Genomic DNA, 25077 nt, shown 5'->3' with positions numbered 1-25077 from the left:
CTCTGTAGTAATGTAAGGTAAAAACACAAGCTTCGGAATAGTTTAGAAATTCGGCCAAAAGAATGGGTTTTATTGTTCTAAACAATGGAAGGCCGAATTTCTAAACTGTGTCTGGTACTGGTGTTTTTACCCTAAGTCTAGTTTGTAAAATAAATGTCATTCAGTCAGCTGGGCGAAAGGCTGTGAGGGTGTTGTGTTGTATTTTTTTAAAGCAACTTTTCCGACTTTGGTCTGGAACAGATCAATGTGGCGAAAAATCAAAAATTGTAAGCAAGTAAGTTGAAAGTTGTCGAAAAAACTTAATTAAAACTTTTTTGGATGGGTAAATTTTCTTCAACGAGTTTGCAGTTAAAAAAAATGAATTACTCTCGCGTAGAAGCGTAATCCGAACCACAATAACTATTAAATCTAAACATATTTCGGATTTCACTCTTCCGCGAGCGGAGCGAGTTTTTTAAACCTTTTTTTGCTTTTCAAATTTGAAGCTTTTTTTGCCATCTGGACAAGTGGGAATTATTAACCTGACAGATAAAATAGGGAATTTTCGGGCATTTAATTTCCTGTCCCTAACTCCCTAATGTCTCATAAAAAATTCTGATCATCTAGTTTTATTTCTCTAGTTCTTTCAAGTGTATGTAGGTAAGTGATAAGTGTGAAATCTGAAGATAATTCTCGAGTCAGTATGACCAGTCGGGACCTGGTCACAATTGCGAATAATTTGTTCTACAATGTTTTTAGGATTTAGGAGGTGTAACCTAAAATCTCCGAAAACTCCTAAAATTCTAAAGATGCTTCTAAATCTCCTGAAACTTTGAACTAAAAATGCTTTTGATTCAGTTTTAAACATTTTTAATCAGTACAGGGCGATTGTTCAAACTGTAAAATATGTTGGAATAAATTTCGGTCCTGAATACCATTTGGAATTACCTTTTAAATTAGCTGTTGTAATCACATATTTTATCAAAGTTTTAATTTTTGTATCTCAAAACCGTACAATCCAACGTTTTTGACTTTTTTTTATGCTATGAATCCTCAGAAAATCAATTTTAACTACATGAAGGTTAGGGTAACAATGATGAGTTTATCACAAAAATTGTAGCCTATATACGAGCTATTTGTACAAGGAAACTCAAAAGGTTGTTAAACAATATTAAACGAAAGTACCTAATTCTTGACTCAAACAATTTTTATTATTTGTATTGCTCTTAATTTATGTAAAAATCTTTTAATCGTTTTATTTATGACGATGAATTGTTCTGAAATTTGTAAATAATAATTGTATTCCACACAGTGTGATATTTATGGAATGATAAAATAAATGAAATTATTACAAAAATAACCTAAAAATAACTTAAAACTTAATTCTATAAATCCAACGCACTTCAAGCAAAAGTGGTATTTTAAATAGGGTACTGAAACTTGACAGTGCTCCATACAAAATTTTACACTGTAAAAAGAGTGGGGATAAAATTTCATACAAAAAGTACTCTATTTGGCAGCTGTCATTAATAGCACTTTTGCCTGAAGTGCGTTGATAAATCTCATAAAACCCCTAAAATTGGAGGATGTTTAAAACGTGGGAGGCTTGCGTGTTGATATGATTTTTTAAGGAATAGCCTATGCAAATCAACTTTAACTAATGATGGCATTTTAAAGGTCCTCGATAGTGGTCACTTTATCGCACTATTTTATTTTACCGGAAACATGTACACATTCAAATAAACGTCAGACGCCAAACATCAAAATAATTTCAGTTTTGTTGTGTCACTTACGACTATCTTCACAACAGTTTCGATTAAGTTACTTCACAGAACGGACTTTTCGACTAAAGTTACTTTTTCGTTGTCAAGAATTTTTATTTACCTGAGCACGAAACGAATTTAATCCGACATTCAAATTATTTCGGATAATTTGTCCCAAGTTTTGTTTTAGAATGAACACTATAAAGTAAACTATTTGCTGACCGAAATTGAAAATAAATAAATCGACACAAACCTATTTGAGTTGCGGGAAATGTGTATTTTTCAAAGAATTCAAGTATTTTATGGCGACATTGATTTTTTGAACTAATTTACAGTCACATTTACACCAATTGCGTGTCGTTAAACTTTTTGTTATATTCCTTGATATAGCCCTTAAATTCAGCATATGCGATGTCTGTGCCGTCGTCCCGTTTAAGGCCTCCCTTCGACCACGAATCGATGGCTGTCTGGACTTTTATCGGTAGACTTATCTTTATCATCGACTCTAGGCACATATCTACTCTTTGCCTGACCTTTTCTAAGGATTCCTGGATGCACAAAACCTTAGGATGATGAGTAGTGATCACTTCCATTCCATCATCGCTCAGCTCAACTCGAACATTTTTCACTCCACCTGGCATTAACACAGTCAAGACCACTTTTTCGAATTGATTATCAGGGTCTTTAAATACGTTGCACAGAACCGGATAAAAAATTGTTCGATATGTAAGTTACAATTAAATAATCTAACTATGAATTGGCATGTCTGTGATTTTTTTTCTAAAAAATTACCATTTCCCGCAACTCCCTGCGATTTGACATTTTATCAAAACAAAATTCACTGAACTAGTTAAAACTGTGTGAACTGAGTGAACAATACTACTGTAATTTTCATGTTGCAAACTTAAGACCTTATGTGGAATTTGGGTGGAAAATGGCTCAAATCACATATTTCAGGAATTTATAAAGTGAAAAATCTTTACGGTTTCACGTTTTTTCGTCAAAAGGCGAGGCACTGGTATCTTTATTTTCAATTTTTAGCTATTTTATGCAGAAAAAAAAAATTGAGAAAAAAGTCTTTTGGAATCCGTTCAACGCAAACAAGGAAATCGACCTCTTTAGCCTCTTCTAAATTTCATTCTTTCAATTTGTTTATAATTTTCTTGTAAATTTTTGTGTTCATAAAGTGCTCACTTTGCTGGGGAGCTTAATCAATCTTCTTTTTCTTCTTGTTTTCCTTCTGCTTTATAATCAATAAATTTTTTCTTAATTGACCTGTTATCGACTTGGGGTGGAATTTTCATTTATTAAAAATTGATACAACATGGAAAACTTCGTCGCATAATTTCTGGAAAGTTTATTAAAAGTTTCTTTTCAACAAATTCAACAACTTTGTTTGGTATTTCTCTTCCTCTCTCTCTCTGTCGTTACATTCTTTCATTGTTTTTTTTTCTTCCTAAATCAATTAATACTTTGAGAATCAATTATTTCATTAAAACCTCTTTGTGTACAATGTTGTTAAACGTTTCTTTTTATGTGGAAGTTGTCACCATGGTTATTGAACAGCAGCCGATATTGGCGATGTTCCTTTTCAACGTTTAAGTTGGTAACGACAAAAAAAAAACATTTTCTTTGATCAAAAAATTAGGTGGAACGCAATTTGTAGAGACACACAGTATTTAGCACGTTATCACGATATTTTCTTTCAATAAAAGTACACAATACAAAGCGTTTCAAAACATGTTCGCATTACGCCCACAAGCCTTTTCTGAACAACTCGGAAAATGTAATCTCTCGTGTTACGATTGGATTTCAAAATCTTTTCTTTCAATTTAGACACACAGAAAACTTGTTTTGCTTTTCGGTTTAGTTTCAAATTGTTGCAACGTTAAGTGAAATCGATTACATATGACACTGTGCTGTACATGCTAAACATAAGGCGGACAAACATGATTAACTTGAACCACTTCATCAGCGCCATAGTGTGGGCACCGAGTACGATTGAGGTTACTTGTACTCCCACCATTGAGTATAAATTTGGGTACTCGACATACATTCACAACACAAAAGTCAAGATCATGTTTTTAAATTGCAAATGAGGGTATACGGTCGCATCCTCTTTATCTGATTAGGTTTTTTATTCTTTCCATTTTTAGAGTTTATTTTCAATCATAATTAACACATTTAGAACTGTAATAAAAACATCTTATCCAGACCCTTGTCGTCTGGAAACGATCCCATAACTGATTGGGCATGACCGTTTTTAATTGAGAAAGTTTGTCGTTATGGTTCAAAACAACACCATAAAATATTGACAACGAATTACATTAAAATGTAAATGCATCTTTAGGTCCGCCTGTCACTTCAATTTTTTTTTAGTTGGCGGTAAAAGTTGCATAATTTATAAAAGTTTGGTCGGTTATGGTGCTCACGCATGGTAAGAATCAATGTTATATAATGGGCGTTTAGCATTTAGCACATGATACTCGTAATGTAACGAACCAACGCACTTCCAGGATGAAACTGGACAGTATGTCATACAACTATAAAACACTGATCACTTTTGTTTGGAATGCGTTGAATGACCGAAAAGAATATATACGTGAAACAGTGCACTGTTAGCACTGATGAGCCATGATCATGAAGAGCGATCAACCCTTTGCAAATTGATAGCCTACATTTAGGAGGAAAAATATTCATTTTTTGATTATTTCTTTGAACAAAAGTCTCTTTTTGAAAAAGCAAAAACCATTAATAACGCAAAAATCTGTTACTTGGAGAAACAAATTTTCAGATTGTGTAAATTTGTGTAATCTGCATAGGTTTCTTCAAGTGGGTTAACTTATGACATACCAGCAAATTTTTCGATTTAAGAGGTTCCGAGCCTACGCTGAAATTGTAGCCTACATTTCCGCGTTTCGAAATTTTTGATCGCTGATATCTTTTTACGAGAGCCCTTTCTGAAAAATGTACGACCACATTTTCGAGTAAAAATATGTCAGCTTTGAATAAAAAATAAAATTGTCTGTGAAAGTTCCATGTGCTTTGAGAAAAGTGTACCTTTGATGCAAATTTGGGGCATCGGTACAGTTTTCTCAAAGCACATGGAACTTTCACAGACAATTTTATTTTTTATTCAAAGCTGACATATTTTTACTCGAAAATGTGGTCGTACATTTTTCAAAAAGGGCTCTTGTAAAAAGATATCAGCGATCAAAAATTTCGAAACGCAGAAATGTAGGCTACAATTTCAGCGTAGGCTCGGAACCTCTTAAAAGTAACACATTTTTGGGTGTCTTAATGATTTTACTTTTTCAAAAAAAGATTTTGGTTCAAAGAAATCATCAAAAAACAAGTATTTTTCCTCCCAAATGTAGGCTATAAATTTTCTCTTAAATGCTGGCAATTTTGCCGTAATTTTCATAAGAAACAACTCTCAGCAACAAAACAAATGAATTTTTCTGTTTAATTTGACTGAACTAGTTTCTTTTGCAAATTATACGGCAGAACAGAACATCAGTAATTCTCGTCACATTTTTACCTAAAACTTACAATAGTGGCTCATTATTTTATACTTATGTCCCCAGTTCCTGTACTACCCACACTACAAGAATAGGGGAAAAATTGTTGCACATGAGAAAAATGTGTTATTTATACTCGTTGACGTAAATTTCGACGTGAGATTTTTTGTTCGAACAGTAGGAAGGTGCGACTGGCGCTTTTGAAAATATTGACGGTTCTTTTGTCAGTTTTCATTCATTTTTGCTGGGTACCACCAAATCTTGAAAATAAAGAGTCTTGGATGGTTTGGAGATACTGAATTGGTTGGCATTACCCTTGATCCTGCTGCGACTCCTGGAGTTAGTGAAATTTGAATTTTTAATGGAAGATTAGGTGGTAATGTTTTCAAAAACGCTCGTCGCACTTTTCTATCTTCGAACACACGCCGCAAGTCCGCTGAAAATTCAAAATTTGAATTGTCAACACAAAACCCTCTCTAGCAATCAAACAGTCAAACGCACTCAAAATACCACCTTATTTTGACAAATTTGACACTGAATTTTTTTTGTGATGGAGAGGCGCCTCGCTTTTTTTAAAGCAATATCGACCTACACAAATTTATTTCATTTTTGCACACCAAAATGACGGAGGAAATTTTCAACAAAAAAGGACATCGCTGCTCATACTTCATTTTATTTATTTTGAAAGGTGTTAAATTCTCTATAACATCATACACTGTACAGTTTTACCACCCCCTAATAGTCCTAGTCTGTTTGCTAGAGAGGGTATTGGTCAACCACAAATCAAACATAGCGTCGTATTATATGAGTGATTCATGATATTCTCTTATCAGAGTGCGTTGAAATTTATTTTTCAATTCATTTGTTCATCCACTGATTCACCCTCGGATTCACCCAAAATTAAAATTCTGAAGCGCACTTATGGCGTGAACTAAAGCTGTTTCTTTTGACCCAAAAAAGCCAAATCTGTTGAGAAATCTCCTCGGCAAAACATTTCCAACCAAATTTATTTTGGGCACACCGTGCAGATCTTTCAAAAGAAAATTAATTGTTGCTCATTTTGCCAGAATTCATATAGACAATTTTAAGAAAAATTTCTTTATATCTCGGCTGATACCACCTATTTTCGTCCATCACTATGTTTGATCAAAAAAGAGTTGCGATGGAGCTATTCACGAAATTGAAATTTAAAAAAGAGAGAGAGATGCAAATCTATTGATTTCCCCCTCTTTATTGTCATAAAATACATTATGCAAATTACAAATAAAAGCTAATTAATGTGAAGAATGAATTTACTCACTTCCTTCAGTTCCGAAAAGCACACAACACTATGAAAATTTGAATTAAAAAAAAACGTTCAATTGTCAACTTTATACAATCGTTTCCACTTCCACATCAAATTTAAATTTACTTTTCAAATCATATTTCCAGTTTTTCTATTTTTGTTATTAATTTGGTTACATAAATTCCAATAAATTTTAACGGAATTAATTAATAAATCCTTCAGTGCTCAACCAATTATAATTTCCACTTTATTTAACAACAGACCCTTTTCCGGATTCAAATTTCATTCGTTAATTTAACTCACTTCGTAGCAGATGTAACGAATTCAACAGTCGCTTTACAACTGACGAAACGATGCTATCAAACAATACTTCATTTCAATGAACATTCGAACATAAAAGAAAATATATCGACCATGAAAAGCTTTAAAAACATTCTTTTGCACCACCAACGTATACAACATTGTTAACCATTCAAAGGAAATCACTTTTCGTTCTTTGATTTCATGTCGGTGTCTGCGCATTCGGTAAAAAAGCTCTATTTTTGTGCTAAAGCTTTGATTCATAAACAATTTGAAACATAAATTGCTGTAACGGAATTCATATTTAACCTACTCAATAAAGTGAACAAAACAATGGGAGAGGAATTTCAATCTTAAAAATTTCTCAATTCCAGTTAAAAATAACTACATTCGGTAGTTCAGTTATCAAATATTTTTTATACGTGTCAAAGCACCTAGCAGGGTAATAGAGGTTTTTACACGTCAAATAGAGTAGTATTTTGGTACCAATAATACCATTAGCAGCCTTAATGGACTGAAAGTGTTCACTGATCAACTTTTCGCCCAAATTACTCTGAAAGTGTTCACTGAGTACACTCAGCAGAGACGTATCAAATTCCTTTTGTTCTAAATGTTATATTTGAAATAGAACAAAAGAAATTCGACACGTACGTACGTCGCTGTGTGGAGCTGCAGTAAAAATTAAAGTAATTTAAACTAAAGGGAAACTCGACATCCCCGCCTCAAATGGAAGTCGGTGCTACTGAATTTGTGTGTTCGTCGGATGAAATTTTTGTGTTTAGGAAATATTGATTTGATGCGGTTAAATATCAAAAACTCATTGTTATTAAAAAAATCGCTGTAATGCGCTAGATTTCTTGAAGAAGATATGCAATATATGGCATTACACTTCCTCAAATGTTACCAACGCATGAAAAAAATATTCCGGTCTCTATATGCTCTAACTCAAGCTTTCTTTTTAAAAGTTCTATCGAGAAAACGGGGCTACAGCTACTCAAGCATGGGGAAATCAATTATATATTGTCCTGATGTACACAGATTTCGTAGGGCTTTTCGTATAAAAAAATGCATCACAGACGAATATATATTTTAATGCAAATTGAATTACGTATGCGACAGCACATGTATCAAACTACTTTCTCATCGCGCTTGAACACTCTTGGGAACACTATAGTTTATATTTATCTTCTCGACCGTTTAGATCAACCAATCTAATTTTAGATTTAGATTGAGTGTGGAACAGTGCTCGCCTGACAAAAGACTTGGGCTGGGCAATAAAACTGTGAAACAAGACGAAGGATAAATGAAAAGAATAAATTCTAAAAAAGGACTCAAATAAAAGAGTGTGTGAAACCATTCATGTGGGTGTATGATAAATTACATTGGAAAATTTACTTATAGGAATTTGGTATGAATTTTTTAGATCAATAAATTAAAATAAAATTGGATAAAAAAATGGATTTTTCAAATTGAAAAAACGGAGAAAAATTTGAGACAAAAAATTTAAATTTTGGAATGGCAATGTCGGTCAAGTAACTATTGACCTCGGAATGTGTTTTATATACCACATGTATTTCGAACCGTCAGTGTTGTCCTCGTCGTTTCACCACCATTGACGATTGGCATGCTTTCAGGTTACATTTTTCTCACATTCTGAAATCGCTAGAGTCGCTAGAGCGAGTCTGTATGTATATGTTTGTTATAATTAACTGTAAACCCGAACTTTGACAATACGAACGAAAACGATTTCATCCACAGAGATGAACATAACCTAAATGTCAACAAATTTCTTTGCACATTTTTCGTTATAATTTTCGTCAACCTGAAACTTGTGGTTGCCTTCTGTGGATGAAATTTGACATGTGCTCCTAACGCGCAATACATGTGAAAATTGTCATCTCGAGGCGAAGCCAAGGCTGACCAATCGTATGCTTGCTGCTTGCACTGAGCTCGATACGAGAAACGACGACTTTCTGAAGAAACTGTGAGTTCCTAAAGAAGCGGCGAGTAGTCAACTCACCTTTTTTTTCATTTAATATTCCTTTTATATTCCTTGTACGAAATGTTAAAATGACGAGAAGAAATGACGTCTTCCCGGAGGAAAGATAAGTTCTTGAAGAAACGGCGACGACTAACTTTTCTTCAGGAACTCGCCGTTTTTTCGGAAGTCGTCGTTTTTCGTGTCGTCGATTTTTCAGTGAAATCGTAAAAGTGACCTCTGCAAAATTGAGAATCCAACTGCCGTACATAAAATCTTGACTTCGTCTCGGCTTGACAATCTTCTTATCTTCTGTGCAACCTTTTAACCTTGTCCAACGAACTTCGAGTATGAGTGGTACTCTAAATAGGATACTGACCGGTGATAGTGTGTTAAAAACAATTCCATACACAATAGTACGCTATTTGACAGCTGTCGACTTTGACCACTTTTGCTTGAAATGCGTTGCTTTATTGGTTATTCTCTGATTTAAACAAAAACACATTGACCAATATATTCTCATACACCCCGAACAGTTTACTCATACAATGTATGCCATATCCCATAACGGGAAACAATTCACCAAGCTATCAGTACTTGGGGCCAAATCAGAACAAAACGAATTTTTGGGTACCAGAGTTGTCATTGAACCATTTAAATTATCGCGACACAAAATGGTGAATGGGTGAATTGTACCGACAGTTATGGAATGTTTTTAAACGACAAATGTGGCACATTTTAACAGACATTTGAATTTGGTGCTGAGTCTGTACGTATACCAATGATACCAATAATGTTAATAGCAAAATGTTTTTTTCTACTGGGACGATGGAATAACGTCTGTCATTAAAAAGAGACGAAGATAGAATACATTTTGAAACAGTGACCGTGATAAAAAGTGACGGAACAGCTGATTGGTTTTTTTTTGGTAGATTGGTATCATCTGTCAAGTGCGATGGAAACTTTTTGTCGACAAGACCTGTATTAATAACATTAATAGTATTCACAGAATCTATACTATCAAAATAACAATTTTCCAATTCCAAATTGAAAGAAAAGTCGAAAATGTTCCGACTAAATAAACCTTTTCCAGTTGCTATATTAGTTAGTTTAGTGTACATATGTGATAATTGGCTCATCTTTTGTAACAGTGAAGCCACAGACATTGAATTAGATGCAAAAGCAAATTTTAATCATCGAATAGATAGTTTGAACCTATTGTTGTACACTTTTTTGCTGACATTGACCGTGTTGACAATTTGGTTATTCAAACATCATCGGGTCTCCTGGCTGCACGAGACAGGATTGGCTGTGATATATGGTAAATTCAGTACATTGTAGACAACATTGTTTGTTATTGATTTTTTCTATTATCACTTCCATGGTTTTCTATCATCGTAACATATTGAATGGTTAGGTAATGTTATATGTTCGGTATGTTGGGTGATTCGCAATAAAAATAAAATTCGTCGCAATTTTGTTATGTAAAAACAAAGCAAAGTAATTTAATAGTTAACTGCAGTGTAAAACTGTGGCTAAATTACTGCTGAAAAATTCGACGACGATGAATCAATTTTGTTTGTACTCAATATGACACATTGTCTATATTAAACAAAAAGTACCAATGTACAGTGTGAGAAAATGAAGAAGCTCTATTTTCGACATTATTAATCCAATTTCATGCACACACAGTATCTTCGTAGAGCGAGTTTCGCTCTCTCAATTTACATTGCTCCCATAGCACAGTTGTAGATAACTCACTCTTCGTCAATATATCTCATTCTTTTCCATTGCGTTAAATCACGGCAGAGTAATGCTTAGTTTCCTCTTACCAAAAAGTACTCCGTGTGAGAGATAAAACTGAATTTTTTCAATTTTTTCTTTGTTTATTTGACAGCTTGCTCTCTCACGGCTCTCTCGGGGAGTACTTTTTGTTGAGTGGTATGGACACTTAAAGTAAACTAGGAATGTTCAGAGGACGTAAATACATTCACGTATATTCGTTTCATGCATTAGGCATTAGGCCGCTTGTCAAATCGACTGCTTTTGCCAAATTAACTTTACACTGCCGTGGCCACAGCGGAACTGAGCGAATCCTCTCTTTTCATCGATCTGTAGGGTGATTGCGATTTTCAGTTATAAAATTATAAGTTATAATTTTATAAGTTGCGCCTGTTACACAAATATATTTGGGGGAAGGCATTTTGGGGACAATTAGATCATACTTGACAAAAGATACAAACGGAGCAAAAACTGTCTCTCATTCATCTAAAAAAAAACAAATACGTCACACTTGGTGAACTCCCATATAAACAATTCAAATCAGCGTTTCGACGTAGTTTTCGCGCCAGGCTTTTTGACATTTATAAGCTTACGTCGTACTAAACGCTTGGATTTACAAAAGCGTTGCCAACTGACAAAGCGAAAATGAATCAACCCTTATCATTATAGCGCATTTTAGTGGACACACTTTCCTTCTCCGTTCTGATACATTGACTCACTGAGTCTCTCCAACCACACAACATCAATGCACAACGCGAATCGTGAGAACAGTTTACCATAATGTAATGTAATATATCTGAGAATGGAATGTTATCCATCATTGTTTAGTCTAGATATTGAAATGAATATTTCATGATATATTCTAAGACACTGGTGTAGTTACCGGACACTTTCAACTAAACAAATACTTAACAAGAGTAGGTAAACAAAACTACGTAGATTGCGAGCTACGTATGGAACGTATAGATTCAATGATAGATTCAATTGTGTACCGGATTTATAGAAAGATGCGAAACAGCATTTTGCTTAGCTAGCTGACAAATTGAAAGTTACATCCATTATAGAGTGTGCAGGCCAGCTATGAGCTCTATTTATTTTTCACAACGCTGGCGAGAAAGTAGTTATTTTCTCCCCTCGGCTCAATTTTCGGAAGCTTTTGTTGTGGAAAACGTGGCTGTTCACCTCGGGAAAAAGTTGAAAATTTATTTTTTTTCGGGTTATAGGACTCGCTATGCTCTGGTCACAAACAACACCATCGAAATATAATATCCAACGTTTCTTCCCTTGTTGAACAAACGACTATTAGTTACGCGCCCCTAGTTTTACCTCCTGTATTTCGTGGTGACTCAGTTTTCTTTTTCAGTGCTCGTAACTGGGAAGCGAGCTCGTAACTGGAAGCGAGCTCGTAACTGGAAGCGAGCTCGTAACTGGAAGCGAGCTCGTAACTGGAAGCGAGCTCGTAACTGGGAAGCGAGCTCGTAACTGGAAGCGAGCTCGTAACTGGAAGCGAGCTCGTAACTGACTTTATCAAGAAACACTCACTCGGAATAAACTTTACATCAATGCCGATGAGGTTAGCTCTACATTTGTTAGGAATTTCATTTACTAGGTTTTTGGTACTTATGTCGGTAGGTGTAGATCATCGTGATAGTATCGCGTTCGACAATATTTTTTTTCGGAAGTCTCGAGGACCAGCATAGAATATTGTGTCTGTTCCACCAGGACACACTGTGATTTGCTCCAAGTGTTTCAAGAGCATCACTTTATTATCCTTGGTGCTCTCTGTCTCTCTCTTTCTATCTATCTAGATTTTCTTAAATCATCCTTTACGTTTGCTCATTACAAACCCATTACAGGTCTCATTGTTGGTGCCATAATCAGATACGCTGGAACGACTACACCAGTCATCCATTTAAATGTTCAGGCAGACAATGACACAAAGTTCAATCAAAGTTTACCACCGGACACGTTATGGCTGAAAGTAAGTGTGAAGGTCACGTCCACACTGTGTGGACAACTCTCAATCTGAAACATAATGAAACGAAACAAATCTTCCAGTTTCCTGGAAAGCTGCAACCAGACCATCAAAACAAAATACCAAACGAGACGTACGCCTACACATTTCGAGGTCAGGTCGTTCAGCTGGAAGATAACGAAATGGATCTGAAGGCAACATTCGACCCGGAAATATTCTTCAATATCATTTTGCCGCCAATTATATTTTATGCCGGGTACTCTCTCAAGCGGGTAAGTGCTTCAACAATATGACGTATCGATTTTGAAGTACTTGAAGGTCGGCGGTTTCGTTGTGTCGGAAAAATGAAGATCATCGAAAACTGTATAGAGCGTGGATTGTGAGATGTATGCACCAACACAACTCATCATTTTACAGACCGAGCTACGCACATCTCATGTGAAATTTACAGATCGACTTTACAGCAGCGCTGTACTAAAAACGTACTAAAATGCGGTAAAATGAACAAATTACACAATCTATTCGAGTGGCGAGTGGTTGGACGACTACAACCGTTAAAATACAGTTTTCCGTGCTTTTCATTTTGGGCATTTCAGACTATCGAGCGGATCTTTTAGTACTCAAAATTCGTCCTAGCGAAACGATAAAGGTGACGAGGTGTTCTAAACTTCCCAACCGCAGAAATACTTCTTTCGTAACCTTGGGGCCATTCTTACATTCGCTATTATTGGAACCACCATATCCGCATTTTTAATTGGCGTTTTAATGTACGGAGCTGTTAAACTGTGGCCGGCAGCGCTGAGCAACAGTTTCACTTTCCTGGATACATTATTTTTCGGTGCGCTGATATCACCCACAGACCCACTGACAATATTGGCCATTTTTAGTGACTTACAGGTCGATGTAAATTTGTATGCGCTGGTGTTTGGTGAGAGTGTTCTGAATGACGCAGTGGCGATAGTCCTCAGCGGGTTTGTTGATTAAAATTTGATTATTGTGTCACGCGTTTCGTAATAAACGTTCTGTTGACAGAGCGATACAAAATTACGGCAAACATTATTCGAGCACCGGTGGATTCGAGTTGAATGCATTCTTCAAAGCCTTGGGGAATTTCGGTGGAATTTTTATGTTGTCGCTAATTATTGGCGCCGCAATGGGTTGCATCACGGCATTGCTGACGAAATTTACTCGCGTCAAGGATTTTCCACTACTCGAATCGGCCCTGTTCGTGCTGATGTCGTACAGTACATTTTTGATTGCCGAAGCAACGGAACTGACCGGAGTGGTGTCGGTTCTATTTTGTGGAATATGCCAGGCCCATTACACGTACAACAATTTGTCGGATGATTCACGACTTCGGACGAAGCAGATATTTGAATTGTTGAATTTCTTAGCCGAAAATTTCATATTTTCCTACATTGGCGTCAGCATGTTCACCTTCCCGAAGCATCATTTCGATCCGTGGTTCTTAACAGCTGGATTTGTACTAAAAAAAACTCTTCTTTTTAGTCAACTGGCCCTCTAATCCATTTAATATTGTCAGGTGTGTGCAGCAATTGGCCGGGCGGCAAACATTTATCCTCTTGCATTTCTGCTGAACTTGGGTCGAAAACCGAAGATTTCGATGAATTTCCAACACATGCTCTTCTTTGCCGGACTGAGAGGTGCCATGTCGTTCAGTCTTGCGTTCCGAAATACCGTGTCCGAAGCACGACAAGCCATGCTGACAACCACGTCAATGATTGTCATCGTCACGGTGATATGCCAGGGCGGAGCATCCAATTTCCTCCTGAAGTGGCTGAAAATTCCGTAAGTAGAAATGTCGGTGATCAGAGACTCGGTTTCGCATTTACAAACGATCATTTTCTTTGCACACACAATAGAGTTGGCGTTGACGACGAAAATGAAGCCCTCAACTATCAGTCGATAAGAAGTGTAAGTAGGATTTTGATTGTTGAACTGAATTCATTTCTAATGTTCTACCTGCGCATTGTATTAGCTTTACAATTCTATGGAGAATACAACTGGGGTACGTTGTTTCATTTGTTTAAATGTAATCGTGTGTTTTGTAGAAGTATTGTCACGTATTGCACATAGACAGGTCGCCAATCGTTGAATCCAACCCGATGCTTTTCATTTAGTCTATTTCAGTAAAAAAAACCGTTGAAGGTACATGTGACGCAAGTCCTTCTCTGAACTCAAAAATTTTCACGAAGAAAATTTTACCCCAAAAAAATTGCGTCATTGAGGCCAATGGCAGAAATGTATATCCTTAGTCACTAAAAAAAATTGACATTTCTTTGTAGTAAGATAACTTGCGTCACGCCCGCTTACTGACGTACGGTCATGATTACTACAACACAAAGCACCAAGTCAACTGAATCAGTTCGGAAATCAATTAAATTGAACGGCTGCCGGCTGCGTCGTATTTCATACAAAGGTTACATGTTTTTCCAGGCAGATACACCTTCTGAGTGATGAAAGTAACGGGGTAACAGGTAACAGGCGCCCATCATTTTACGAGCAGTAAAAATTGAGTCAAACAAATGTGTGCTTGAGATAGAACCAGCGGCTCGTAACTGAAATAAAAGGGGGTCGTAACTGACGAGTTTACAATATCCCAATGTCTTGATATCAGAAACTATTATGAATCATAGTGAATCACGAATAGTATTTTGTTCACCAAGCGGAAAAAAAAGTTGGAGTCAGAGGGCAACATTTCACCCGAGAACATCAAATTTCATTTCATTCAAAGGCTCCCGAAGAATATGACATCAAAAAATTCCTTGAGAATCATGTCGGAACGTTTTCCCGATGCATTTTCCCCTCGTGAAACCGATACCAGTGCATCGCATAACTTCTGCCAATTTACAGAACAAGTGACTCGTTTCGATTTTCCTTAACCCCTTCACCAGGCACTTTCATTTTTCTTGTTTGATTCGGAACGTCACCGTCAAACTTGCTAAAATAAAAATCTTTGTTTTTCACATAGGATTTAGAAAATGGAGAAACAGAAGCTGTACAACCACAACCAGCAGCAGCACAACCACCACGATCTCATGAAAAAGCTGTGCTTGCACGCGTATGGGGAAATTTCGATAGAAAGTGAGTGCAATACATGGAGCCTTCCTATCGGGTAGAGAAATAAAAAAAATGAAATTTTTTAGTTACATGAAACCGTTCCTGACGCATTCGAGACCGACTCTACTTGACACACTACCGAATTGCTGTAGTCCCATTGCAAGGCTATTAACCACAACCGAACAGTTGACTCAGGTATGAGAACTTATTTACTATTACCAACGTCAGACGCAACCAATTTAATGTGAATTATTATGATTTTAATAGGGAGAAGTGAGTGGTAGACATGACAATTAAATTAAGTTCTACGATCTGATATTACAGTTTAACCGCGAGTATCTCTGATTATGATTTATTATCATCATTTTACATTTTGTTATCGTATTTTTTCTAGCCACCAAGGTTAACATTGTTTTTTGTTAGTAGTAGGGGAGCATTGAGTGTTACAGCCGTTTGTTAATAAAAACAAATTATTTTTCGTTTTATTTCGTTTTTCCTTCTGACTCGGTCGATCGCGACGACCGCTCATAAGTGGATCTGCGCCTGGGAAACAAACAAATTGAGGGCTGCCGTAGTTTTTATGAAAGGCACTCTAGCAATCGCTCACCTTACATTACTTTAGTTGTGTGTGCGTTTTCAATGTCAAGAAACGACAGAAACACTGTCCGATGTCTTGGACTTCTAATTTTTCAAAGAACCTCTAGACAGTGAGTTGTTTGTTGTCACTTTTCGCGATTGACAGCTACAATATAGAAAGTTGCGATGTCGATAAGACAGATTTTTCTGAAGAGTTTTCGCCAGAGTCAACAAAACCCATGACACCACCAAATATTTGCTGTACTTTTCAGCACTTGTATCGAAAACAATGACATTTGCATTAATGGTGTTTGCCAATTTTAGTTATCGATTGTAAAGTGTATAAGTATACACCTCGTTGTACAAGTTGGTTTTGCAGCTAACGTCATCATAGAAAGCCTCCGCGGGCCTGAAGAGGCGCCAAGATTCTTTCATGTTTCGGTGCCTTTACGCCCCATTACAGGAAAATATTTTTGAGGATCTGTTTTGGACATTTGTTTTTAGGCAATTTGGCGAGTTGTTGCCTGAACGAAGTTTCTACGAATCAGATACGCAAGTAACTTTTTCCAGTATTTTATTCGTTTGATTTTTCGGTGAAATAACTTCACTCGGGTATATAGGGCGTGGACCTTGTTGACGTTTTCACCACTTGTCAGAAAATTATCTTTAGCTGAATATGGCGCTTTGGTAGTTTTCAGTGTAAGACTTCGCGAAACAACCGCATTCAGCTATGAGAACAAGGATGGCGCTTTCGTAGTTTTCAGTGTAAACTAGTACGTCGTCCCATGCTCTATTATCTGTGAAATGTCAAGTTGGTTCGCAAGGAAATGTAGAACGCTGAGATGAGTAGTTTTACGACGAAATGTAATAGAATTAGTTAGATAGATAGTTAGATATTCAGTTCGAAATAGGGCGTGGGATACGACGTATCAATCTACCCGGAAAACTACAAAAGCATTATCCTACTTTTCATAGCTGAATATGGTTTTTTCATGAAGTTTTACCCTGAAAACTACAGCAGGGCCGTTTTCAGCTATGGAAAATTTGCTGACAATTGAAGCAAAGACCAACAAAATCCATGTCCTATCAGCACTTCTCTTTACTAGGAAACTTAAGACGAATGCTGCAAAACTCGACAGTGCACACTATTGTGGTGATAGAATAGGGCATGGGACGACGTACTAGTTTACCCTGAAAGCTACAAAAGCGACACCATAGCTGAATATGGTGGTTTTGTGAAGTTTTACCCTGAAAGTTACAACAGCGCCATATTCAGCTAAAGAAATTTTGCTGACAAGTGGTGAAACTGTCAACAAGATCCATGCATTATCGAAGACTATTATTATGTTACAATTTCAAACATTTGATGACATTTTTCGGTGATAAATTATCACGGGAGCTTTGTTAACGCTCGTCCACGATTTATGAAAATTTAAAATTCTTGAAACAAAAAACATCTGAAATTTTTGATGAGAATTACGGCAGTACACAACTTTTGGCAGACCTCCTCTCTTAAGGTTGGCAACATTGTAGAACAAACTTTTTTCTACTTTATCGCCAACCTTAGCTTGATGTATCAAGTAATTTGTGGTAAGTGAATATTGGAAACGAATACAGCTTTCCGTAACCAAAATGTTTGTGAACATTTCTTGAACTTCCGACCTTTCACACCTTTCATTTACTTTAGTAAGCAATCAATCAAATACAGGTGTAGGTCATACGGCAAAAGGCTTTATTCTCTCAAGTGTAACTCCTGTTTCGCTTTAAAAATTCTTTATTTCATTAAGTGGCTATCCGATTTCACAGCAGGCATCCATTTCAAAACAATAGAAAATCGCATCTAGCATCAGACCATTGCATACATAAATATTACACCTACTTGAAATTCAACTGCTCACTTCTCTTTACATCACTTTCCTTTTATTTATTTTTATCGACTTCCCCCCTTCCACGTCAACGTTGTATGATCCCCGTTTTTCCATTTTCTTTTCAATTTAGTGTCATAAAAACCCATTTCATCTTCACACAAATTCACTAATAAAAATTTCTAGGAACGTGACATACGCCATGCTGATTCCGATTCGGATCTTTGCATAAACAGTAACGACAATTGGGGCAATGCAAGCGGCAATCAACATCGTAATTCGATCGGTCGTGTAAGTATTCGATTAGTGTCTGACGATCGAAATTCATTTACTGCAACGTACAAAAATCGGGACTGAAGAATGATGATTCGGTTGAAAGTTTCTTTTCTTTTTTATTTATTTTAACAAAATCCAAAATATTAACCAAAAAGAATCCAAATTAACAAATTTTCGATATAATATATGGCGAAATCCAGATTGTTTGCAAAAAATATTTATAAGAAAACGTTCAAAGAAATGCGGTATTTACAGCACTTTAGGATCAATTCAGGCAAAATACTTTTTTTGTTAAAATTTTATTATTTACAGTCAAGTGCCATAAGATTTTGTGACGAAGTTTTATACCCCGTACATATCCATACACATTCATACTCTCGGTTGGTATATACATTCTAACTGTAGCTCCACAGAGCGACGCGCGAAGGATGCCTCATTCAAATTTATCTTTTGTTCTTCTGTCAAGTTTGACAGTGTGACAAAATAAAAAATTTTAATTATGTCTCCTTCGAGTCGCCGCTATAGCTTTATATAGAGTCACTTACGTGCTCATAACGGTATAACAGTCAAACTCACTCGAGGGATACCGGCAAAACTGTATAAGAAAGCACACGTCTACTAGACGTCGCGTCGTCTAGCCATGTATGAGGAAACGTACCAGCTGGTACTGTGACTTAACACAGCGATGCAAAAATGACACATGCGAAATTTTTCTTTTGTCCTAATGTCAAAGAACAAAATAAAAATTTTGTATCTGTCACTTTCGCGTCGTTGTGTGTAGGCACAGTATAAGCTTCGACACAAAAATGACTGACATATGCACAGCGCACTTCAAGCATGAGTGGTACTCTAAATAGGGTACTGAAACTTGACAAGGTGTCACACAACTGTCAAACACTGTAAAAACCCATTTTATACAAAATAGTACTCTATTTGACAGCTGTCGATTTTGAACACTTTTGCTTGAAGTGCGTTGATATGAAACATTAGTGGCTTCGAAACTAAAAGAATTTTTCTTTTTTAATAATTTTTTGAGTTATTCATGAAAAGTTGGTGTGGATTTCGCAATATACGCAGCTTTGCCTAATATTTACTGATTTGCAGTGGTGTGGTATTTGATCCGAAGAAATTAATTAGGATAAGACCATGTGCTTCTCAGAACCAAAAAAAACCGCGATTTGAAACCTATTAACTTGCATACCACAAACTAGAAATATTTTGCAAAATTGTTTCTAAAGCTGCAAAGACACGAACAATTTTAATTGTCGATCTCAACACTTTCTCCATAGAGAAAAAAGCCATTGTTACTGTGTTATTGATATCGACAATTGAAATGACCTGTGTGTTTTCACCTTAATTTTCGGTACCTTTTAGTTCTGGAATAACAATTTTCTAACAATTTTAGTATGATGCACACTGACTAAAATGATTAAACTGAGGTTATGCATGCAAACCAATAAGTTTAAAAATGTTTTGTTGCTACTAAGACAATGTGCGGAACGCTACGACTAACCAAGTTTTGATTTTTGTGATAAATGTTTGTAACTGTTTGAAAGTATAAGGGAGATCCGGGAGATCTCCCTATCGAGAAATGGTATTAGTTTAACTAAAAACAATCCATGGCATGAGACATTACATGAGACAATATAGGAAATTAGTTCTAGATCTGTTGATCAGCGCTGGTAGCAGTTTTGATCGACCTCGGCAAATGTGGTTTCAGATTATAAGGGCTTAGGGAAAAACATTGTCACTGCCATTTTCCGGAAAGATAGGATAAAGTAATCCTTGTTCTTATGAGCGAACGAATAAAATACAATTTCCACCATATGGTGAGGTTCGACCTCAAAGTAATGTTTTGTAGGAGTCAGATATTTTCCTTTTTTCTTTTTGACAGAAGCCCCCGGCAGACTACGTTTAAGAAATGAATTTTCCAAAGTAAATATATGGGTTGAGGTAATGCCATTCGACGCGTGACCTAATACAAAAGTTCGATGCTAAGGACACCTTTTTTTTTAAAATGGTTGACTATGATTTGCTTGTGTTTCACAATATGTTGCGCCTATCACAAAACTGATGGTTTCTAAGCAATTTTCTGATTTTAAAGAATGGGAGAGGTGGCGTTTATGAAATAATTTCGTGTCACTGCATATCTGATTCGGTTATATATGGCATTACCTCCGCCCATTACCTTGGAATTTTCTATCAGTCTGCTCCATCAAACTGTAAAAATGATTTTTGGCAAGCCTTACACAAACAAGAGCATCTACAGAGCCATAACCTCAACACTTTTCTCACTATTTCGACAACAATGATTTTTTGGTTATGTTTCTGTGAATGACATTTTGACAGCTGAAATAACCTTTGAACCTATTGTAAAGTGGACATCCCACCTGTCATAGGTTCATAAAGAAATTTGTATGAATTCCCTGTCTCCTGACGTTTTTTTTTAGTAATCCTAAAAATTCGTCAAATCTTTTGAAGCAAAGCGAAGAGTCGTTTGTTAACCTTCAAGTCATTAATTTTTCACTTCTAAAATGGAAGAGACTTTTCTTGGAGAGAGAGTGAGAATCAAAATTAAGTTTAAGAGTAGGACTCGCATAAAATGTGTTTCGATCTAGCGATATGCTGCCAATTTTTCATCTTTTAATGTAAACTTTTCATATTGCATGCTAATATATTGTGACTCAACTGCATTCCAAAAAAAAAATTGATCTAAAAGACATCAACCAGTTTATTGTATATATGAACACTTTTGTACAGAAATGGTAACAACTAACACGTCCTGAGTACTGTACGTTTCAATTGTTTATTTTGTGGTAATATAATTTTTTGTTTCATTTTTGTTTTATTTTCAGGTGAAAGTTTAGTCAAAATCAGAATACTACAAGTACGACGATTACTAATTTTGTTTTGTTTTTTTGTTAGTGAATACACTTAATTCAATTTGATGTAATGAGCCAGTTCGTTCTTAGATACAGCAAGCTTATGCTTCAGAAAACTCTCGCAAAACTCCGCTGACATTGCAATGCTATAAAAATGAATTTATGCAACTCAGCATCATAATATGTACAATTTGCAAATTTTAGATGCCTCAGTTGTACAAATCGTTGTACGAATCTCGGTGCAAAGTACTCACGATGAGGCCTCTTGTCATTATTACACATCTAGACCATAAAAAAATACTTTGCACTCGATGTCATAAATAACCATTTCCTAACTAGTGTCTTGACTAGTGTTAAAATATCGCGACTTCGTCGCTTATTTCCCATGTCGTTGAGGAAAAACGTTGTTCCTAACTTATGCTAAAGGGCTCTTTCAGCGAATGAGAGGTTGCCAGCTTGAGCCGGAGGAGAAAACAACTATTATATGTACAACAGTGAGATTGAAGTAGTGCGCAAGTAGATTTTCATATATTTACGTACTAGTGCGTTAAAGTGACGTTTCTAAAAATGAAGATCCCACTACCGTACATTTTGTTCATAACTTTATCCTTACCTGAAATTTTGCGCATTCAATGTGTTGTCAACTTCGGCCTCGGTGCGGGTTGCTAAATCTTACATTTCGCCAACGCACTTCAAGCAAGAGTGCTTCGAGTGACAGCTTGAATTAAATTTTCGCAGTCCGATGATACTGAAACTCGAAACTGAAACCTTTATCTTTTCTGAAACCCGAGAACTCACAATCCCGATAAAATTAAATCGGGTCGTTTTTTTCTTACCAACTTTGGGCAACCCGCTCATCCCTAATCGAGATTTTCTTCTGTACACACGACTATCGTATTTGCTGCTCTCAGTAGGCAAGATTTTGCTAAAATATTTTCTAATATTTTGCTTGGGCTCGACTCGAATTGAATTAATTTTTTCATACTTGCGGGCTAAAAATGTATCATTATGCCCGACGCCCGTTTCTGCATTTTCTAGCCGCAAGCTTGAAAAATTCTATTTTGCTTGGAAATTTTTAGATTTGGCGTGTCGGTGATAGTCCTCGCCTTCGGCTCGAACTATAAACTTCCCACACGTCAACAAAATATCCAAGGAAGACAGCAGTGTACACTACCATTACTTAACAACGCCAGCTTTAATAGTTATTACTCTTTGTGTTTCCTTTTACCAAAAATTTGACTGCTTTTTTCGTTACATTATGTTTTTAATTTTTTGTGCTAATTATTTAATGTTGAATATATAAGTTACGTAACGTACAATAAGTCTCTTAAGGATTTTAGTATTATTTTTCTGTTAATTTCGAAGAACTTTTTGTTTAGCAAAGACACCAAAATAATTATTTTTTATTAATTTAAATGCTGCACTCTCGTCGTAGCTGGAAATATTGGAAACAATTGAGTGTCCAGTAGCAACGAGAGTTCGTCTGTCAGGTATTTACGGAAAGAATCTATAAAATCCTTATTAAATGTAGAATTTAAGAAAAGAAATTTTAATGTAAAAAAATATTTAAACAAAAAAAAAAGATTTATTTTTAGGCTGTGAAACAAATCTATTGTAATACCAAGTGTAGGTAGGTCTACGGGTTTAACCCCACTCGATTTTGATAAAAAAAAAAAAAAAAAAAAAAAAAAAAAAAACAGAAATGATAAGTTGGTAAGTCTGTGGCGAGATAGAGAGAGCATGTGAATGACAGCTGGGACCTATGGAAGCGTATGTGAGAGAATTGCATATAAAATTGGTTCCATTCTCTCTTGTGGGTACCAACTGTCACATGTTCTTTCTATCTTGCCACAGGCGTACCAAATTATCATTTCCCGTAAAAAGGTGGACATTTCCAAAACATATTTGTAATTTCAGCTAATTTGAGACCTTTCGAAATATTTTCACTAAATAAAAACCGATTTCAGTAAACTTTTTTTTCCTTGAGAGAGTCCACAATGTGGACTCCACATATTAGGTCGGTGGCCGAAAATCTCGGGGAGATACCACTATACAAATTTAAGCTTGTTTTTAGAATTTTTTTGAAAATTCTAGTTTATTTCACGAAATCGGAACGATTTTACTAAACTTTTTCTTTGCTGAACGCTATCGACAAGACGCGTAGTTTGACACCAATATGAGGTCATTGGCATAACGTCTCAGGGAGATATGACCAAAAAGTGTTTGTTTATATTCGACTTTCCAAGATATTCTCATTAAATCTCAAATGATTTCTGCAAACTTGTTTCCCTGTAGAAACGAACGCTATAATTCCACAATTGCATCACGATTTTGAATCAAAGCAACATTTTCTGTGGGGCAACAACCACCAATTTCGAAAAAAAAAATCTGGCTATTAATAACCACCGGAAAATATCACAAAATATTTCTATTTATTGTTATTCTAGACGCATTGTTATTCCAATGCAATACAAACCCTCACATCGCGGAATAGGAAAAGGTTTTTTTTGAAATTAATACTGATAATACTGAAATGTAATAAGTTTTTCTCCCAGACTATTACATTTTAGTACGTTTTGTTACGTGTCACTGAATTATTTTTTCATGAACAAACTTCACTGCTGTGACATTTCATGGGAATGAATCAATGTGAAGTTGTTACACAAAAAAATTGTCCAGTGAGACTACAGGCCAACCGACTAGGCGAATTGTTTTGTTACAATTTATACTATTTTTGACTAGGGACCACCAATGGTGGTATGGTTATTACATCATAAAATTTGCATTCTCCATCTGCATCAATTTCGATTATGACGGTGTCATACCCATAGATTTACGTTCACTTGTAAGAGCCACTTCTCTATAATATTATATAAAGAATATATTTAAACTGTTAAGACGTAATGTAAAGAAATACATGCAGAGAGGAGCGCTGCCACATTTATACAAAAAATCTATTACATAACAAACCAAGTACTAGATTTGAACTTTTACAATATTATCAAACTTGAAAATAATTCTGGTCAAACTTAACTTAAGAAAACTGCATTCAAAATGCAATAGCATCGTTTGAATTAAAACTTAGAATTAATTAAAAGACTAAAGAAGAACCAGCCTGCGCCACCGATTTTACGCCTCGCAGGTAGCAGGAAAACTTTAGATAGAACTTGAAGAAATTTGTGACATTTCATTGGTCAATCAGCTTGAATCAGCTTGTGTAAAATGCATGTACAGCAGTGGGATCGAAGGAAAGCGGAAAGTGGATTTTCGTATAGAATTTTAAGCACTATAGTTCGTAAATGTGACCCTTTGTAAAAGTGATGATCCCATTGTGGTACATAAAATGTTGTTCCTAACTTGTGCATTATAATAACTAAAATTTGGCTCATACGATGTGTGCTTCGCCCCGGCTTGATAATTTTCACATATTTTGCTCAAAATTTCCATTCACGCACTCGTTAGGAAAATAGCTGTTTTCGTCGACAGCTTGGTCTACAGACATTTCTCTTGTGAGATTTGTTTAGCGCTTTTTCAAAAGGATGTGGTGCTGTAGACATTATAGCCTCGTGTGGTGTGCCAGTTAATTTAAAGAGCAGTAAGTACCTCATGGAATGGCTTACAATAGTGTGGTGAAACAATCTGTTAGCTGAAAGTAACGTTTTTTGACGGATGTTTAGAACATTTCGAATTCATATAAGCACCATTTCACTGAAGTACGTTTTGCTCTAAAATCACGGAACAAGACTGGGTTCTATTTACAGTATGATAACTTCGCTAGTTTGTTTTATAATTGAAAAAAAGGTTTTTTCTTGAA

The 25077-nt window shown here is 35.8% G+C and overlaps 2 protein-coding genes across 12 annotated transcripts in view; one reads left to right on the top strand and one right to left on the bottom strand.

The window, feature by feature from the left end:
• Positions 1-6878, bottom strand: part of LOC119084098 (cholecystokinin receptor type A-like) — an 83338-nt gene extending 76460 nt beyond the window's left edge. Inside the window, exon 1 of the mRNA XM_037193949.1 lies at positions 6564-6878. The gene's annotated coding sequence lies outside the window, so the exon portion shown is untranslated. The remainder of the gene's footprint in view (positions 1-6563) is intronic.
• Positions 6879-9734: 2856 nt separating this feature from the next.
• LOC119084097 (sodium/hydrogen exchanger 7) lies at positions 9735-25063 on the top strand. 11 transcript variants are annotated; one of them, XR_005088997.1, is made up of 14 exons: positions 9735-10147; positions 12465-12589; positions 12667-12855; positions 13265-13554; positions 13616-14066; positions 14127-14392; positions 14467-14518; positions 14583-14612; positions 15576-15688; positions 15751-15859; positions 18292-18396; positions 21101-21172; positions 21237-21268; positions 22343-25063. XR_005088997.1 is itself a non-coding variant. In XM_037193944.1 (13 exons), the coding sequence occupies exons 1-12, from the start codon at positions 9892-9894 to the stop codon at positions 21246-21248; spliced, it is 1998 nt and encodes a 665-aa protein (XP_037049839.1). In that variant the 5' UTR covers positions 9735-9891; the 3' UTR covers positions 21249-21268; positions 22699-22959. The 11 variants fall into 11 exon arrangements, 10 of the variants coding, with proteins under 10 accessions (XP_037049839.1, XP_037049838.1, XP_037049836.1 ...); XM_037193944.1 differs by lacking the exon at positions 21101-21172 and having other exon boundaries at positions 22699-22959; XM_037193943.1 differs by lacking the exon at positions 21101-21172 and having other exon boundaries at positions 22343-22959.
• The last annotated feature ends 14 nt before the right edge of the window (positions 25064-25077 follow it).

This window comes from Bradysia coprophila, unplaced genomic scaffold (genome assembly GCF_014529535.1).
Source record: "Bradysia coprophila strain Holo2 unplaced genomic scaffold, BU_Bcop_v1 contig_732, whole genome shotgun sequence".
Lineage (NCBI taxonomy): Eukaryota > Metazoa > Arthropoda > Insecta > Diptera > Sciaridae > Bradysia > Bradysia coprophila.
The sequence above is the reverse complement of the archived record's forward strand: the minus strand, read 5'-3'. Positions and strand labels throughout refer to the sequence as shown.

Bases quoted from the DNA above. Each gene is read 5' to 3' on its own strand.
- LOC119084097 (XM_037193938.1), top strand. From the start codon at position 9,892: ATGTTCCGACTAAATAAACCTTTTCCAGTTGCTATATTAGTTAGTTTA. The intron at 10,148-12,464 runs GTAAATTCAGTA...AACCCATTACAG, and splicing joins AGGATTGGCTGTGATATATG to GTCTCATTGTTGGTGCCATA. The intron at 12,856-13,264 runs GTAAGTGCTTCA...TCCCAACCGCAG, and splicing joins CCGGGTACTCTCTCAAGCGG to AAATACTTCTTTCGTAACCT.